The sequence below is a fragment of the Chiloscyllium punctatum genome, chromosome 3 (assembly GCF_047496795.1).
Source record: "Chiloscyllium punctatum isolate Juve2018m chromosome 3, sChiPun1.3, whole genome shotgun sequence".
NCBI lineage: Eukaryota > Metazoa > Chordata > Chondrichthyes > Orectolobiformes > Hemiscylliidae > Chiloscyllium > Chiloscyllium punctatum.
Window position 1 is genome coordinate 85,228,573 of NC_092741.1, and position 17,739 is coordinate 85,246,311.

The following is a 17,739-nucleotide window of genomic DNA, read 5'->3' on the forward strand; positions in this document are numbered from 1 at the left end:
ATGAAAAAAAGTGTGTCCTATGCAGACAAGTCTTTAATATTGAATTACAATAATAGTAGTCCTGATACCAACCCTTAGGGGTCTGATTATTTTCACAGAAGCGGAAAAGATACAATCATTCACCATCACTCTGTTTCTGTCACTCAAATAACTTCACATCCTTTTATTCAACTTTGCTAGCAAGCCTATTATGTGGCACTTTGTCCAATACTATTTGGTAATCCAGATCGATGACATCACTGCCCTCATCAATCCTGTGTATTACTTTGACAAGAAACTCAAACAAGCTGTGTAAACAAGATTTGCCTTTTAAACGAATTGCGCTAGCTATCCGGAGATAATTCATTAAAGGAAAATGTTTCATCCAATGCCTTCATGTTCAGTGTCAACATCGAGGTCTTCTGGGTCAGGTACAGCAAATCTGATCCTACTTTTAGTCAATCTCAGTTCAGTAACTTAATAATAAAAGAAAAAATCATATTCATTACCTTTACTGACCTTGCATACATCCTTTTCTATGTTGCTATGCACTATGCGAAACAGCATGTGCCTTCAACATTGGGTCTACTCATTTTCACTTGAACCAAAGATATTCATTATGATAGTGCTGCATTCGTGTAATATTGTAATGATCTCTAGATTTAGTTCATATGGATATACAAAAAGGTAAAAAAATCAAAATCAAGATGCTTAGTCTAAGGATGCTTTAAAAATCTCAACAGTCATGAACTAGCAGCATTTTTGTTGCTTGTCTTGTACAAACCTGTTGTAAAGGGTCCTTCTGGAATGAAGAAAGCACCCACTGTTATGGCAACCATGGTGGCAAATTTAAAAAACCAAAATCTAAAAGAAAACAAACAGCTGATTATGTCACCATCCAAAACAGTTGATGCCACAAGTATAGGACAATCATTTGTCCTGTCATTACTACAGCAGAAAGTGAACAGTAGGGAGGAGAAATGGATTTTAACATGTTCATTTCATACATTGTGTCCCTGATCAACATGCTCATTCCATTCAATTACAAGAAGTCCCCGATTTACAAACATCTGACTTACAAACGTTCATAGTTACGAATGCGATCCCATACAGACAATGTGCTTTTAAAGATTCAACATTTCCTGAACTTATGAACAGTTAATTTACATTACCCTGCATGGTGTTCCAATTTACATACAAATCGACTTGCGAACGGACTCAAGAATAGAAAACATTCACAACATAGGGACTGCCTCTATGCATTTTTTTTTAGAATATGCAAGTACATTTTTGTAATAAAAGCATGACAATATTAATTGCAACTGAGGACAGGAAGATATACGATTCAGAAGTTAACAGTACATCCTGATCTTTAATTATTGCTGCACTTTTTAATAATTACATCCTACTATTTACTCAGTTTGAAAATTGTCAAAACCTGCCATTCTATGAATTTTCAAAGAGATTTGACCAATTACTGGAGAGATTATAGTTCTGCCCCTCTGCCCATTTGGCCCAAATGTAAACTAGGCAAGTCATTAATGAAGTTCTATTCTAGGGAACTTGGAGTAATCCTTAAGACTTCTATAATGTCAAAGGTATAGCTACAAATGCACGTGCACTTCCTTGACAAACTTACAAAAGAAAGAATGCCTCAGACAAGGCAATAGGTCACTAAGTCTTGCAACAACTGCTGTGGTCATATTACCCCTTGGCTCCTAGTTCCCAAGAAATGAAGGGAGATATAAAACAATGGGAGGAAACCCAGAGAAAAGCCAAAAGACTGGTAAGTATTGCAGGAGGTATCAACTATAATGAAAAACCAAAGAACCTTAGGCATTTCAGAATGGAAAGGAGACATTTAATGTGGAATATCTTACAGAATCTTTCATTAAAGTGCAAAGGAAAAATGGCCACCAAATCAAACAAAATTGTAAGGAGTAACTAAAAATAGTCAAAAATGACAGTTTTAAGGAAAGGAAGATGGAGAGTTGCAAAGTAGAAGGAAAAGAAGGGGACAAAGCATACAGTGCAAGAGGGGAAGCTTGTGCATTTATTGTGTTAATCTATTAATCTCCATTATTCAATCAAAACTGAATACAAATTAAGCTTCAACGATATTTCCAATGCCAACGATGTGGAGAGTGAATACTCATTATTCTAAATTACCATTTACTAAACTATTTGCAGATAAAGTATAGTGGCAATGGGCACAGCTTAGGAACAGATCATTACTTTTTTCTGCTGCCATGATATAGGAGGACAACTAATATATTTCATAACAAATCTAAAATAAATACTGTAACATTTTGGATCAAGAGAAACATAAAACAGAAATAACATTATCTCCCATCACATGACTAATGGGCCAACAAAACAGCTGACCACCCAATTGTTGCATGAAATTAAATTGCTAATGACCAAGTCACTGAAGTAAGCACTGGCTTAGAGTCTGCAAAGCCCCTTTTTAAGATAGGAATTTTAAAGATTACCCATTGTGGACTGCAGCCCTTGGGTCTTGACTGCTCTTCACTTTAATCATCAACAGGGAAAAGAGGAGGAAGAACATTGCCATGCCAAAGCAAACCCGGTAAACAGCCTTATATCCAACCAACACATCACAGTTCACTTGTCCATGGACTCCAGGAATGGGGGTGTCTAGTCCACCATCACAAAATCCTGGTATCTACAGAGGGAAGAGGCAGCAAAAATGAAAGGATTTAGGCTTGTTTCATTCACACAGATGTAGGAGCTTTTTTTTTAAAGTACATTTTCTTCCACACATAGCTAGAAACAAATTTCTAGTATGAAAATCATTCTCCAGAATTATGAAGATGATAAGAGTCAGTCCTACAGCACAGAGACAGGCCCTTCAGGCAAAACTGGTCCATGCCGACCAAAATGTCCATCCACGCTAACCCCATTTCTCTGCACTTGGCTCATATCCTTTTAAACCTACCCTACCCATGCATTTGTCCAAATACCATTTAAATGTTGTTAATGTACCCACATCAACCACTTCCGCTGGCAGCTCATTCCATATGCATACCACCCTCTGTGTAGAGATCTTACCCCTCAGGTTTCCTTTTATTCTTTCCCCCCTTACCTTAAACTGATGTCCTCTAGTCCTTGATTCCCCAACCCAACCTTGGGTGTTCATTCAAATAAGAGCTCTGAAAAGAGAACTGTTTCAATCAACACTCTGGAAATTCATGCAAGGGGTCACCCTTTGAATAAATGGAATCATATGAAGATATTTGACATTACATTAAGGGAGACAATGGTGTGTTGGTCACGTCACTGGACTTGTAATCCCAGCTAATGTTCTGGTGACAAGGATTCAAATTCCAACATGGCCAAATGGTGAAATTTGAATTAAATGAAAACCTCAAATAAAAAGCAAGTTAATGGCAAAAATCCTTCTATTTCAATAGCATCCTTTAGGAAAGGAACACTGCCATCGTTACCTGATCTGGCCTAAATGTGATTCCTAACCCACAGCGATACAGTTAACTCTTAACAGCCATCTGAGCAATCAGGGATTGGCAATAAATGCTAACCTAGCAGCAATACCAATATTCCATGGACAATTTTTTAAAAAATTCTCTAGGTAAACCCGCTCTCCATCGGAGCGTAAATTGTACAAAATACTGAACTAGAACAAAGCAAAACAAATGAAATGAAAATTGTTGCTTTTGTCTTCCAAGTATAAGCAAGCAATCCCATGTCATTCACAGAATTCCTACAATGTGGAACCAAGCTATTTGGCCCATCAATTTTACACTGGCCCTCCGAAAAGCACCTCACATAGACCCACCACTCCTATCCCAGCCCTGTAACCCTGCATTATCCCATGGCCAATTCATCTAACCTGCACATCTTTGGACTGAGAGAGGAAACCAGAGCACCCAGAGAAAATCCATGCAGACACGGAGAAAATGTGCAAACTCCACACAGCCACCGTATTACCCAATATACTACCATTATAACTCTTCACTGAATGCATAACAAATGGCGCACTCATTAAAGTTGAGACTGGCATTAGAGTAAACATATCTTGGAGGTTTGTGGGAACTGGCAGCACAAGGCTTATGGATGGACAAAATTTGATACAAATTAGGACATGGATGGACAGATGTGGATGACCTCAAACATTTATGGAGAGCAGCACAAGGGAGTGCTGTAGAATTTAGAGGTACTAAAAGGTAAAAATGAGGTTTCAGCAATAAAATAGTCAAGGCAGGGACAAAGTTGAGTTATGTTATGGAGGTGCTGTTAGTGATGACACAAATTTGTGATTGGAAGCTCATCTTCGATTCAAAATCAACACCAAGTTCAGGAAAGCTCTGGATCAGCCAGTTATTAGGGAAAGTGATGGAGTTTGTGAGCAGGGAACAGATTTTGGTGTGGATTTAAGGAAATACCATTATTTATTTGGAGGAGATTTCTACTCACCCAGTAGTGAATGCTGTACGAGCATCTTCTTATGGCATAGAGGTACTGGAGAAGTTTGGAGAGAAGGTGATGAGAATAAAGTTGAACATCATTAGTGTTCCTGTGAAAACTGATGTTCTGTTACTGGATGGTATTATCAAGGGGCATCACGTGAATGAGAAATAGGAAGGAGCCAAAGACAGATCCTTGGGGCATGGAGGTAATTCTGCAGGAATGGGAACTGCAGCTGTGGATTGCAATTCCATGATTAAGATGAGATAGACAGATAATGGTTTACCCTCGGGTGTGGAGTTTGTGAATTCTCCCTGTGTCTGCGTAAGTTTCCTCCAACTGCTCCGCTTTCCCCCCACAGTGTAAAGGTGTGCCGGTTAGGTGGGTGGGCCATGCTAAATTGTCCATAGTGTCCAGGGATGTAGAGGCTAGGTGGGTTAGCCATAGAAAATGTAGGGTGATAAGGTAAGAAGTGGGTCTGGGTAGGATGCTTTTCAGAGCATCAGTGTGGATTCAATGGACTGAATGACCTGCACACACCCGACAGGGATTCTATTCGAGAGAAGAACAGAAGCAAACAAATAGTCCCCCAAATTAACAACAATGAGTCAGAGATGTACAGCATGGAAACAGACCCTTCGGTCCAACTCGTCCATGCTGACCAGATATCCCAACCCAATCTAGTTCCACCTGCCAGCACTTGGCCCATATCCCTCCAAACCCTTGCTATTCATATACCCATCCAAATGCCTTTTAAATGTTGCAATTGTACCAGCCTCCACCACATCCTCTGGCAGCTCATTCCATACACGTACCACCCTCTGCGTGAAAAATTTGCCCCTTAGGACTCTTTTATATATTTCCCCTCTCACCCTAAACCTATGCCCTCTAGTTCTGGACTCCCCCCATCCCAGGGAAAAGACTTTGTCTATTTATCCTATCCATAATAGAAAGGTGTTGGAAGTGGATCAAGTAACTAACTGTGTCAAAGACTTTAGGCTGGTCGAAAAAGACAAAGATAGTTTACCGTTGTCATCACATCGAATGCCATTTGTGACTCTGAACAATATTGTGATGCTCCGAATCTCTGCCCAGCTTTCTCAGAACTTGGTTTCAATCTTTCTAATCAGACTTCTGAGTCTGCTGCAGCAGATATTATCAAAGACTTTGGCTAGAAATAAAAAGGTTAGAGCTGGGGCAGTATTTTGCTAGCATTTGGGGTTAAGAATTGTCTCTTTCAGGTAATGACATCTGACTTGTTTTATTGCTTCATGTAGGTGAATGTTACTGGCTAGGCCAGCATTTGTTGCCATCCCAAATGGCCCAGGCAGCAGTTAAGAATCAGCCATATTGTTGTGGGTCTGAAGTCACATGTAGGCCAGAGAGTGGAGGATGGCAGATTTCCTTCCAAGGACACTTAGTGAATCAGATGGGTTTTTATAACAATTAACAATAGTTACATCGTTACCATTCAGCTAGCTTTTTACTGAATTTGAATTTCGCTATCTGTCATGGTGGAATTTGAATCCATTTCCCCAGAACATGACCAGTAATTCAGAACCCAAGGGTAAAGTGACATTACCATTACTCCACTACATCCTGTAACATGAAGGTGAAGGTTTGAAGGAGGAACAAAACCAGTGGACAGAGAATCAGTAACCATGCCAACTACTATGGGAGATAAGAAGGGAATTTGGTTGATCAGTAGTTTTGCAGGTATTGAGTCGTAGGCAAAGTTAATGCAGAGGAGACATGAGGGGAGCCGATAGGAGAGAAACTAAAACGCAGGAATTAAGACAGAAAGTGACTATAAAAATTCCATGGCCGCCTCAAACTTGTTATTGGAGGAAACAGGACAGAGGTCTAAGAAGACAACTTACAGGCAGGAAATCTGAAGACCTTAACCATGCTAGACCGGGATGGCATGCCCAGAACAACATATGGTTATTTTTAAACACTCTCAAAAAAGTGTGTAAAAGCCACAGAAAATGAGAATGCCAAATTGCACTCTTAGAGAATCTGAGCTGCTTATGCTGTAGACTTGCTGGGATCCCTGACTGCCAGAGAACAAATAACAAGAAACTACTAAGAATTCCTGATGAAGGGCCTTTGCCCAAAACGTTGATTTCCCTGCTCCTCAGATGCTGCCTGACTTGCTGTGCTTTTCCAGCACCACTCTGATCCAAAATACTAAGAATGCAGACAAGACATTCACTAAAAGTCTAATGGAGATAGCCAGATCAAGGATTAGAGTGGCATCTTGTGCTTATGCCCAGCCAAACATCCTGTCTCATCTAATTCCTATCACTATAAGCCCCTAATTCCTTCTCTCTCAATGTATACCTTAGATGCATTGTTACAATTGACCTCAACTTCCCTTTGTAGCAAGTTCCACATTTTCACCAGTCTCTGGGGAAAGAAATTTCTTCTACATTCCCTACATCTAAAATATAAAGACGGATGTGTGCCTTGCACTTTTAGGTCAGGTTACACAAACAAGTGGAGCATACTGCTAACAGATACAAAACCTTCTTGAGCTGCTCTTCCATTCCCGGCATTAACATAATACAAGCCACTCCCACTCCAAGCAGCAGAAAGAATGCGAAGATCAAACGAGTCACTGTTGAATTCTTCCCACTTGGGCAGCATCCACAGAGAAGACATGGTGCACTGCCACATAAACACGGGATCTGTAAAGATCAAGTAAAGAACCAATTAATCCATACAGACAGACCAGGAAAATATGCAACTGGTGTTGAATAATGCTTTGTTATTACTTGCAAGCTTTAACACTCACTGAAGAGAATAACTGGACGTAAAATAATTAATCCTGCACTGTAATTACAAGCAAGAACTTGCATGGCTTTTACTCATTCATTAAATATTCTTCCTTTCTTTCAGGAAGAATATATACATCTGATCATTCTCAAATGTTACTGCAATAAACGTAGATAATCATCTGTCACTATAAACATTGAGGTTTAAAAACAATCAGTTCATTTGGTGAAAGATACAGGCAACAAGGGGAATTAATACCAATATCAAGTCATATCCCACATAGCAATTAATGCCTCAAACTGAGCTCGCAAATCTGCAATGGTTTGTGCTGCTAAAGGAAATTAAAGATGCAGATCAGAAAGAGGAAAGAAATCTGTCCAGAATAAAGTGCGGCAAGTAGAATCTGAATAGATTTAAAAAGTTGATTAATTGTTGTAAACTAAAATGAATGATGTGGAAACATAAAAGGAAAATAGAAAAAAAGTGAACAGCACTCCCAGAAAGCTGGAACAAATGAGCTGGATCAAAAGGACCTAATTAATGACATAGGAAGAGAAGCCTGACTTTGAAACTTTTAAAAGTATTCTAAATGCCACTATGAAATGTCCAAAGTAAAAGATTCTGCATGCACAAAAAATCAGGCCAACTTTGCATTGGTATTATGCCACAACTTTTCCACCCGAACATCTTGATCACACCAATGCCGGAATTGTAGAATAACTCAGTGCACACTGGCATAAATTCAAGCAAGACCACCTTCAATAAATCATAATTACTGCCCAATTTTCACCATCCCCATTTCAGCAACTTTGCCAGAGGTCATCAGAAAACTTGCTCCAGCACCTAGTAGTTCTAATTTTCTCAGGGGGACTTTGGGAATGTCTACCATTCACAGTTCCCATAGGCAGCCAAACACTCAAATGGACAACTGTCTCCACTGCGATCAGGATTTGCAGAACCTCCCGACTCCACAACCTGGAGTGTGCAAAGTAGATCAGACAAAAGCAAATGGGTTTTTTTTGTACATTTCTTTTGGATAGTTAGGGCATCCCTCTGTACAGCTGAGATACCTCTGCAGGCAAGGTCCCAGACCCCAGGGTGGAAGCATTAGTGATCCTTTTTGGGTGTGGCTGTGCACGGGGTGGGGGGTGGGGGGTGGGGGAGTGGCAGCGTGTGGATGCAGGGGTGTGGTTGTGTGTGTGTGTGGACGTGGGTTGGTATGAAGAGAGCGCAAGAACAGATACCCTTTTGGCAGGGTGGTCTTTGGGATTGTTAACTGTGTTTGGGCTAGTATCCATTAGGTACATTGGATCGGTCCCATTCGTCAGACTGGTCCAGAAATGTCAACAAGTGTCGAGGCACATCAACACATGTTGATATGCCTCGATGGTGCTTTATTGAGAAAAGCACCATCATTCTTAAAAGTGTAGCATGCAATATAGAACTTTTAGGAAACAGAACTACATTTTCTGGTTTTTTTGCATTGTTAATTGTGGATACTCAATGAGTTAACTTGTAAGTGAAGTAGAAAATGGGGACTTGGGGAAAAGGGCACTACTTTGGTCTGGGGGTACAACAGAGCATGACATAGAGAACATGAGGTTAGAGTTGGCATAGGTGGGGAATGGAGAATGTGTGAGGTGACAGAGAATGAGCCAGATAGGAGGGCTGAGGAATGGAGGAGTGTTTTATAGTTGTCCCTCTTTGCGAGATAAAGTGCCCCTGGATCATCTCCGCTGGTTCGAGACCCACTAGTCAGAAGAAACATCTTAGCTATATCTAAACTGTCACCTCATTGCAAGTTTCAATGAAGTCATCTCCCATTCCTCAAAACTCTAGGGAACCCAGACTCCGTCTCCTCATAAGACAGTCCCACTATTCCAGGAATTAATCTAGTAAACCTTTACACTGGGGCTACAAGGGCCATGGGATGTTTGAAGGTAGATAAATTGAGAGGAGCCATAGGAGAGTGGGAATAGAGATATATAGTTAGTCATGGGTTGGAATGAATGAGCTATTGAGAGATGAGGGCAGTGAGATGGTGAGAGCAGGAGGAACCGTTTATGTTTTAATTGTTATTTTTAGACTCGGACATGGTGTTGGGGCTCACAGCAGGCTTTCCACCCATTCTGTCTCAGGAATTGGAGCATCCTCTGCTCTTCCAAATTACTGGCCTGACTCCCATTCCTGTCCTTCCTCATCCAGGACCAAAAATGAGAAGTGCAGGCAGCCATTTTAAAAGCAGATTTCTCCTTCCTCTGTGCATCAAGCCCAGAAGTGAAAATCAGGGCTTTAAATTTCTAATACATTTTTACTTCGTTTGTTTTATATCGAATGCTTCAGCTAATTCTGCTCGATATTTTGTTGGAAACAAAAGCAAAGTAAACAGAATAAGCAGCTGGCTTCAGAAACTGTAGGCTATGCCCTAGTAGTCTGATGTGACTTTCCCCTCCAGGTTGTATTTTACCTGATGCAACAATACTTACATTATCTCCCAAAACTGGCTGCAGATATTGTCAAATTGAAAAATCCAACAATCCATTTACAGGTACACCAATGTCTGGGATAACATTAAGAGATTACAGCTGAAGAGCATGCTTCTAGTAACACATCAGGCTTTAAGTGATCCTAGTTAAAATGCCGGAGTGTAAGACTCAGAGTAATAGAGATGTACAGCATGGAAACTGACCCTTTGGTCCAACTCCTCTAGAGTTTTGAGGAATGGGAGATATCCCAACCCAATCTAGTCCCACCTGCCAGCACCCGGCCCATATCCCTCCAAACCCTTCCTATTCATGTACACATCCAAATGCCTCTTAAATGTTGCAATCAGGTCACATGCCCTTATAAGTAATGAATCATGAACAATTCTCTTTAAGGAAAACTGACATACCAACTGTGAATTTAACATAATCTACTGAGATTGTTTAAAAGAACTAATACCCTTAGGTCTGCATTTGATCAAAGGTCTAATTGAAAGGTGTTTTTTCTAAATTAACCAATTCAGTGAAATTGATTAAATTTATTGGATGGATTGGAGACTGTCCTAACAACAGAAAGCAGATGTGAAATGATATTAACTAGGCTGTGTCTGTGGGAAGTTAGTGGCAGAGACTTATTTGGAGTTTACTGGTAGTCACATTCATACCCCAATGTAATTTGGAATTAAGGCATTTCTTGTAGTTTAACTCCGGAACACAAGAATTTTAATTCATTAGCAGTAATTATATTTTGAAAAACTGGGCAAGGTCTATGGTACAGCTAATACAGGCAGAGTGCAACATGGATCAAGGTGGAACAATGAACTGTGGAAAAAGGCACACACAACATACCTAGACAAAGAATGGGCATTACTTTTTAAATAAACCAACAGGTAATGAACACAGAAGCTAAATACAGGAAATAAACATACGAGCTAATATCAGTGGAGAAAAATAAATAGCTTTCCTTGAACACAATAAATAATACTTTAAATGAAGAAAAAGGAAAGCATGATACAACTTCAAATAAGTTAATTTACTGCATGCAGTAAGCCAGTCAATATTCACCCACAGAAATTAAGCAGATTTTTTCTTTAGTTGTAGTGAATGCAGAAAAATTAGTCAGTACAAGGCAGTGCCATAGAATGGGAGAATGTGGTCACTCAAGAACATAATACATCATTGATCCTTTCATGGTTGTCAAGTGGAAGAATGGGAAATGTCAGTGACTTCCTCAGAGGGAAGGAAAATACTTCAAAAGTAAAGAAAATAAAAAAAAACATGAGTTAATCTGCTGCTACCTCTCAGCTAGCTCAAGAATTCAAAGTGTTTGAGGTATACCACAGGTATATCACCTGGTCAGACAATACATTAGTGTGCACAACCTGTACAGGGGGAGATGAAAGAAAAGCCAATAGGATGCAAGAAGTGTTCTAATGGCATTATCACAGTAAGCATCATATAAGGCCATGCTAAATGAGCTTCTAATGGATGTATTTAAAGCACTATCGTCTATAGCATCTGATTTATTGCTACCCACTTAATTAACTAGCCACCATTCTCAGAATGGAAGGAGTTTTGATGTTGCGGAAGAGTAGGGGAATCAAAGATATATGGGTCTAAGTCAGGTTTAGAAAGGGATTTTAAAACATTTGTGTAATTCTACATTTGAGCACCAGAGAATTGCCTATAAAACAAAGTAGTAAAGGTGAGCATTTGTAAAACATACAAAAAAAACAAATAAGGAGCAGAATTTCAAATTCCACATTCTCACCAACCCACAACAATCCTGGATTGCCCTGGCTAACAAGAAACGTATCCATCTATCCACCTGTCTTTAAAAAAATTGTTCAATGATGCGCCTGCAGACACAGAGTCCCAAAGTCACGCAACCTTCTGAGAGGAAAAAATAATTCTCATCTCAGTACTAGTCCTGGATTGACCCATAACAGTAAATATCCTTTCCACATCCATCTTGGCAGAACCATTCAAGATCTTATACACTCCACTGAGTTACTCTTCACTCTTCTGATCTCCAATAAAAACAAGGCCCACCAACCTAACCTAACCTCACAGTACAAACTCCTCATTCCAGATATCCAAGTAACCTCCTCTGAATTGCCTCCAATGCATTACACCTTACCTCAGAAAAGGAGACCACAACTACGGTGTTCAAGGTGTGGTTTCACCAATGCCTTATACAAGTATGACATCCTTAATTCTATGTTCTATTCCTCTCATAATAAACAACAGCATCCCTTTTAACTTTCCGATTATATGCTGTACCTGCATAGTAACATTTTGTGACACATTCACCAGAACAGCTAAATTCCACTGCATCTTGGAATTTTGCAGTCATCCTCTTGTTAATACTCTGCTTTAAAAAAAAAATTATTTCCTGACAACTTCAGGTTTTTCCCATTTTATACTCCATCCTGCAGATTTTTTGCCAACTCACTCAACCAATCTATATTCTGCAACTTCCTTATGTCTTCTTCACAACATACTTACCTATCTTGGTCTTGTCTGTGAACTTAGCCCCAATGCCTTTGTTCCCTTTTGTAAAACGTTGAGGCCCCGACCCAAACCTGGACTCCACTCGTTACATCCTGCTAATCAGAGAAAGATGCATTTTGTGTGTAATTTTGTTTTCTGCTAGCCAATCTTCTTTCAATTGCAATACATGACCACCTTGATCATAAGCTTTTATTTTCCGCAATATGCGTTGTGGTTGTGTCTTACCAACACCTCCTAGAAGTCCAGGTATGGTTTTTTAACCTGCTCCCCTTTATTGCAATGCATGTTGCTCCTTCAAAGAATTTGAATGGATTGTTAAAACATGCTTTCGATTTGACAAAACCATACTGATATTTTCCAATTACCATGAGCTGTTTTAAGGGCACCACTGTTTTAATGACAACATTTTATTTTATTTCTCTGACCAGTGTACAAATAAGAAACTACCCCAAGTAGCATGACTACCTCCTGATACAAAGAATAACTTTTCTCTTCCCTGACATGTTGTAATGTCTGCAGTTCAGCCTCCATCGCAAACAACAGGCCTAAGCTGCTCAAACTTCAAAACCTTGACTGAAGATGGGATCCAAGAGCTCCCACATGTTGCAGCCTTGACACATCAGCTTGATCTGCCATCCTTAATGAGTCTGAATTTTATTTTTCACTTATGTTGCATTTTAAATATTATCTTTACCATGAATTTGTTGGCGATGCTAAAATCTAAGAATCGAAAAGATTTTCATCACTTACCAGGGATTTCCTCAAATAGCTCTTTTCTCTAATAGCAGAAAAACTAATTCTGATAAACAGATTTGTTTTTGTTTGTCTACTTGCTCTGGGGTCCTCACCTGACCTCCTCCTCTCAGTGATGCTGACTGCCTGCCTGAAGAACCTCACTTGCTCTGCTCCATAAATGCATTTGTGAGATGTCCTAAACTATCGAACTGAAGAAAGGCTACTAATGTTTTTAAAGACATACAATGCAGGTTCACTCATATGTTTCTTGGTACAAACACACTACAGCACATTTATATTTTTCTATATAGTTTCTGTGGTGATATATCAAGCATATTTAAAATTGTGAAAGGATTGAGCAAGATAGATAAACTTTCTTGAAAGCATCATATATATCAGCACTTAAGTCAACTTTTCAATCCTCGGAAAATCCATTAAACAACAGGGCTCAAACTCAAAAACCAAGTACAAAAGTGAAACATGGTATGGGTGACCACCATTTTGAAACGTCAACTGCTTTTGGCACAAAGACCAGAAATGCTTTAAATTTCCAAGCACCTTCACAACAGCCTACATTTTTGTAAGTAAAACATGCATTTGTGGAGAGAAAAATTAAGGCCAACTATTAATGCAAATATAACAATTCATTGGTTCAAAACTAGTTCAAATTATATACAAAATAACATGTAAAAACATGACTTTTGGAGCCAGAAGAATGAGATTGTTTTTACGCTCAGTTGCTTATACAATGGTTTTATAGTCAGTCAATCATGAAAGGTCACAGACTGAATACAAGAGATTTAGAACAAGAAAATAATACAGAAATATCTTTACACCAAGAGTTGCAAGACTGTGAAATTTGTTTCTAGTATTTGTAATTATGACAGGAAGTATGTCAAAATTCAAGATTCGGTTGAATTGGTGATTGAAGGTACATAATAGAACAATAAATGAATGTTGTTAAGATTTCTTTGGTGAGGTGTAAACACACTGACGCAACACTTTGAAGCAACACATTGATTGGGCCAAATTACTTTTTTTGTATTGTAACGTCAATGCATTTCTAATGTTACCAATCGTTTATAGAATATAATCACTCACCGAAGAGGAATGTTACTCACTCACAAATAGACTAAGGGCTATACCAAAGAATAATGGTTTCCCCACCAACCAGAGTGTCAAGTGAAAGACGAAAAAACAGTTTGCCTAAATCCAAAAGAATCTTTCACAGTCTCGGCAATCACAAATCAATGATTTTCATTTCTCCCTCAATACAGTGAGGCGCAACATGACTACTGCCACTATTAAAGTTGCACTAGTCCTAATCAAAGTCTTTTTTTTCAAATATAAGTAATAACCAGAACTGGGAAGGACATTAATGCAATGGACAGAGCACACTCGATCAAAAGTGTTTACAGGTAAGAAAATGAATTCAATCCTTTCCAGAAAAACATCAATTTATTTCTAAAATTGTCCTAAGCCTTTTGTTTTCTTTGCTCGCTAGAGGTCTATTTCATATCTTAATCTGTGTTTAACGAAACATTTCCTTCTTTTAGTCTCAAACTGACCTTGTATTAATCTCTTGTTGCAATGTAATTTAAATTACTCTCTCAGGTATATGTTTTCATTTTTTACATATGCACATGGATATTTCTAATACAAAGTCACACAAGTTTATTTCAATCACAACCATCTTTTAGCAACAGCCTCTCGAGTTTAACACAATATTCAATGGATTACTTTATATTTGGCTAATCACAAAGCTATTACAGCATTTAAAAAAATCCTTTGTTCCATTGTATCCAAGCTGGTCATCAAGCATCAATTCTAATCCCATTTTCTAACTTCATATATTATGGCGATTAAAGTGCTCATCTATATATTTAAACGTCTTAAGAGTTCCTGCACCTACCATCCCTTTAGGCAACAAATTCCAGATACCTACCACCCTCTGGATGAAAAAAAAATCTTTCCCTCAAATGCCCTGTAAACCTTCTGTGCTTTACCTTAAAACTCTGCCCTGGTTATTGCCCCCTCTAAGACAAAAGGTTTCTATCTATCTTTCTAATTACCGATGTGTTACCCCCCCTCCCCATTATTTTGTATACCTCAGTTAGGTCTCTCAGCATTCTCTGACCTAAGGAAAATCATCCAATCATATCTAGTCTCTTAGATATTTTGAGATATCTCCCTTAGAGAATTTATATCTCATGGTCACCAACATTTTTTTTTAAATACACCCTGTGTGACTCCCAAATAATTGTACAACTTCTCAAGCTCTCCCACCTCCCCCCAACACTTAGTTATTTTCCTTATATAAATCACTAGGTTTATTTAGCATTGTCTATTATGGGATTAGTTTCTTTTCTTTTTAAAATTCAAATCCTAACCAATACAAATGATGGACTGATCTGCCTAGGGCTGGGACATACTGTGCCTTGGGCAGCAACTTTATCACTCCTTTACTTCAACCTACACGTCTCTTTTTGTCTTAGGTGATAGAATGCATTTTATTTCACAACATTGTTAATCTTCTTGCTATCACCCCAAGATTATCAGAAATCTTGAAATCAAGGAGTGGATGAGTTTTGGGAGCTTTATGGGAAGAAAGTACGTAAAGGATTATTTTCTTGGAAATTAGTATTTGAGCAGAATATAAGTTTTTATTTGTCAAAAAGTCTATTGTATAGTCAAATAAACATACTCACTTGAGAAATAAGTTTAACCATATTGAAGATGTTCTGATTGGTTATTAACTTTACTTAGAAAAGTTGGTATTACTCAAAGCATTGAACCAAGTTTTATTTTATTATTTTCAACAATTGGGTCAACCTTATACTGTATAATTCTGAAATAATTTATTTTGTGCTGTCTATTATAGATGAGTCCTATATGATGCACTGGATATAGTCAAAGTTGGATAAGCTATGAATACTTTGTTATAACCTAAGTAGTCATTAGTTCGTGAGAAGCCTGGCTTACAATTGGAGCATTGATGATGTGCAAAATCACATTAAATGTTATTGCATCTGATAAATTGTTTCATGTGCTTGCATTATCAAGAAAAACTGCTGTAACTGTACAAAATTAAGGATCACTCCCTTCTGCCATTTTAACCTAAGCAGTATTTTTCTGTCAGAGACAAAAGCCATACATCTCCAACAGCCCCAGGCAGCTCCCATCGATTGGGTGCAACAATATTTCACGTGATTTATGGATGTAGTTAAAAGGAAATCAACTAGCGGTCTTTAATACAGGCTCTAACTGGACAGCATCCCTCTTCAAAAACCCAGAGCAATCTATACCCCAACAAACTGGCAGCTAGAGATATGTTGCTGCAAATATTACAGTGGCTACAGCGACTCAGTTGGAGTATAAAGTCAAATTATATATTTTTTAAAAACAACAAAATATCATTCCCATTCCCTGTCAATGAAGAGGCGTCTTGCGGCAATCCATTACTGCCCACGCTTCACTGTTTTCACTTATTTATTGCGGATAGGTATGTGTTTACAGTTGTTAAAGGCTGTATACACTCAAAATTCCACCCTTCAGCTTTCTCCACAATTTGTCTACAGTGGGGTGTGTGAGTGTGTTAGAGGGGTGGGTTAATTTAGAGATTGGTTCGATATTTGGGTCACTTCCACGCACTTGCCCTGACCAACTTTCAGGGGGTTTTTGTTTAAACCACTGAAAGGATTCAGAAGGCTGCCTGGGCTTTTACATAATCGGATCGATACTGTCAGCTATTTAAAGGCCCCTGAGATGTCCAGCATGACTCAGATCTTCAGTATCACAAGTCAGTGACATCACCGGCTCTGCATAAGCAATACGTCTAAAATAAAACTGACTGGGGTTCAAACCGACAAGGTTTAAATTTAAAGAGAAATCCTGCAACCACCAGCACGCACCCCCACCCAAAAGCTGCCAGTCGAAATACAAAGAGAAAAAGCAGCGAGGATTTGCATCATCCTCTTTGTTATCTACTCTGTTTTTGGCCGTGAAATCATAGATGCAACCGGCGCATTCTTTCATAGCAATCCTAGAGCGGTTTAGGAACAACACTTCGGTGAGGTTCAGTGCGCACCGCTGCCCTGAAGCTGTACACCTACCCAGCTGGCTAAAGAACAAGCTCCAAGCGCAGCTCCCATCACCGCTGCTGCTCCGGCTCCGGCTCCTCACACTGGGACAGAACTGTCTGACAGTGACTGACAACTTGTTTACACCCGCACAGCTTCCGCTTTCACTCTCACCTCCCCCCAACCCATTTGGAAAGCACAGCCCCTTCCGGAACCAGGCCAGACTCGGCAGCAAGCTGGTGTTTGACATCTTTATTCCCAAAATATATTTCCTTCCTTAATGCAAGCACCCGTAGGTGCTTCGCTGGTTTTAAAAATTATTTCAGTGCTAGCTGTTGATAACTATAGCACTGATTCAATTTCCACAATACAGCATTTCAGTGTCTCCAAAGCCCTCCCCTACCGTATGGATCCTCTTCAATTATAAATTCTCATTCCATAATAAATTCCTCCATGACTCTTCCCACAATTTCCTGAGCTCTGTATTTAGATGAAGATGAATCATTGCATGTTAAGACAGTTGCATGTTCCTCCTGCAGAATGTGGCAGGTGAGAGACACTTCACATGTCTCTGGCGACTACATCCACGGGAAGTGCACCCAACTCCAGCTCCTAAAAAAACCGAGTTAGGGAATTGGAGCTGAAGCGGGATGAACCACGGATCATCTGGGAGGCTGAGGGGGAAATTGAGAGGAAGGTGGTCACTCCCCAGATACAGGATAAGG

At 39.2% G+C, this 17,739-nt stretch overlaps 1 protein-coding gene across 2 annotated transcripts in view; it reads right to left on the reverse strand.

The window, feature by feature from the left end:
- Positions 1-17,160, reverse strand: part of serinc1 (serine incorporator 1) — a 40,514-nt gene extending 23,354 nt beyond the window's left edge. The window contains exons 1-5 of one of the 2 annotated variants that reach the window (XM_072555930.1): positions 17,048-17,113; positions 12,195-12,295; positions 6,954-7,115; positions 2,472-2,665; positions 764-843 (exon numbers count right to left, since the gene is read on the reverse strand). In XM_072555930.1, the coding sequence (XP_072412031.1) occupies positions 764-843; positions 2,472-2,665; positions 6,954-6,989 (310 nt within the window). In that variant the 5' untranslated portion in view covers positions 6,990-7,115; positions 12,195-12,295; positions 17,048-17,113. Of the gene's footprint in view, positions 1-763; positions 844-2,471; positions 2,666-6,953; positions 7,116-12,194; positions 12,296-17,047 lie in introns of both variants that reach the window. The other variant, XM_072555929.1, reaches the window with a different exon arrangement.
- Between the last annotated feature and the right edge of the window lie 579 nt (positions 17,161-17,739).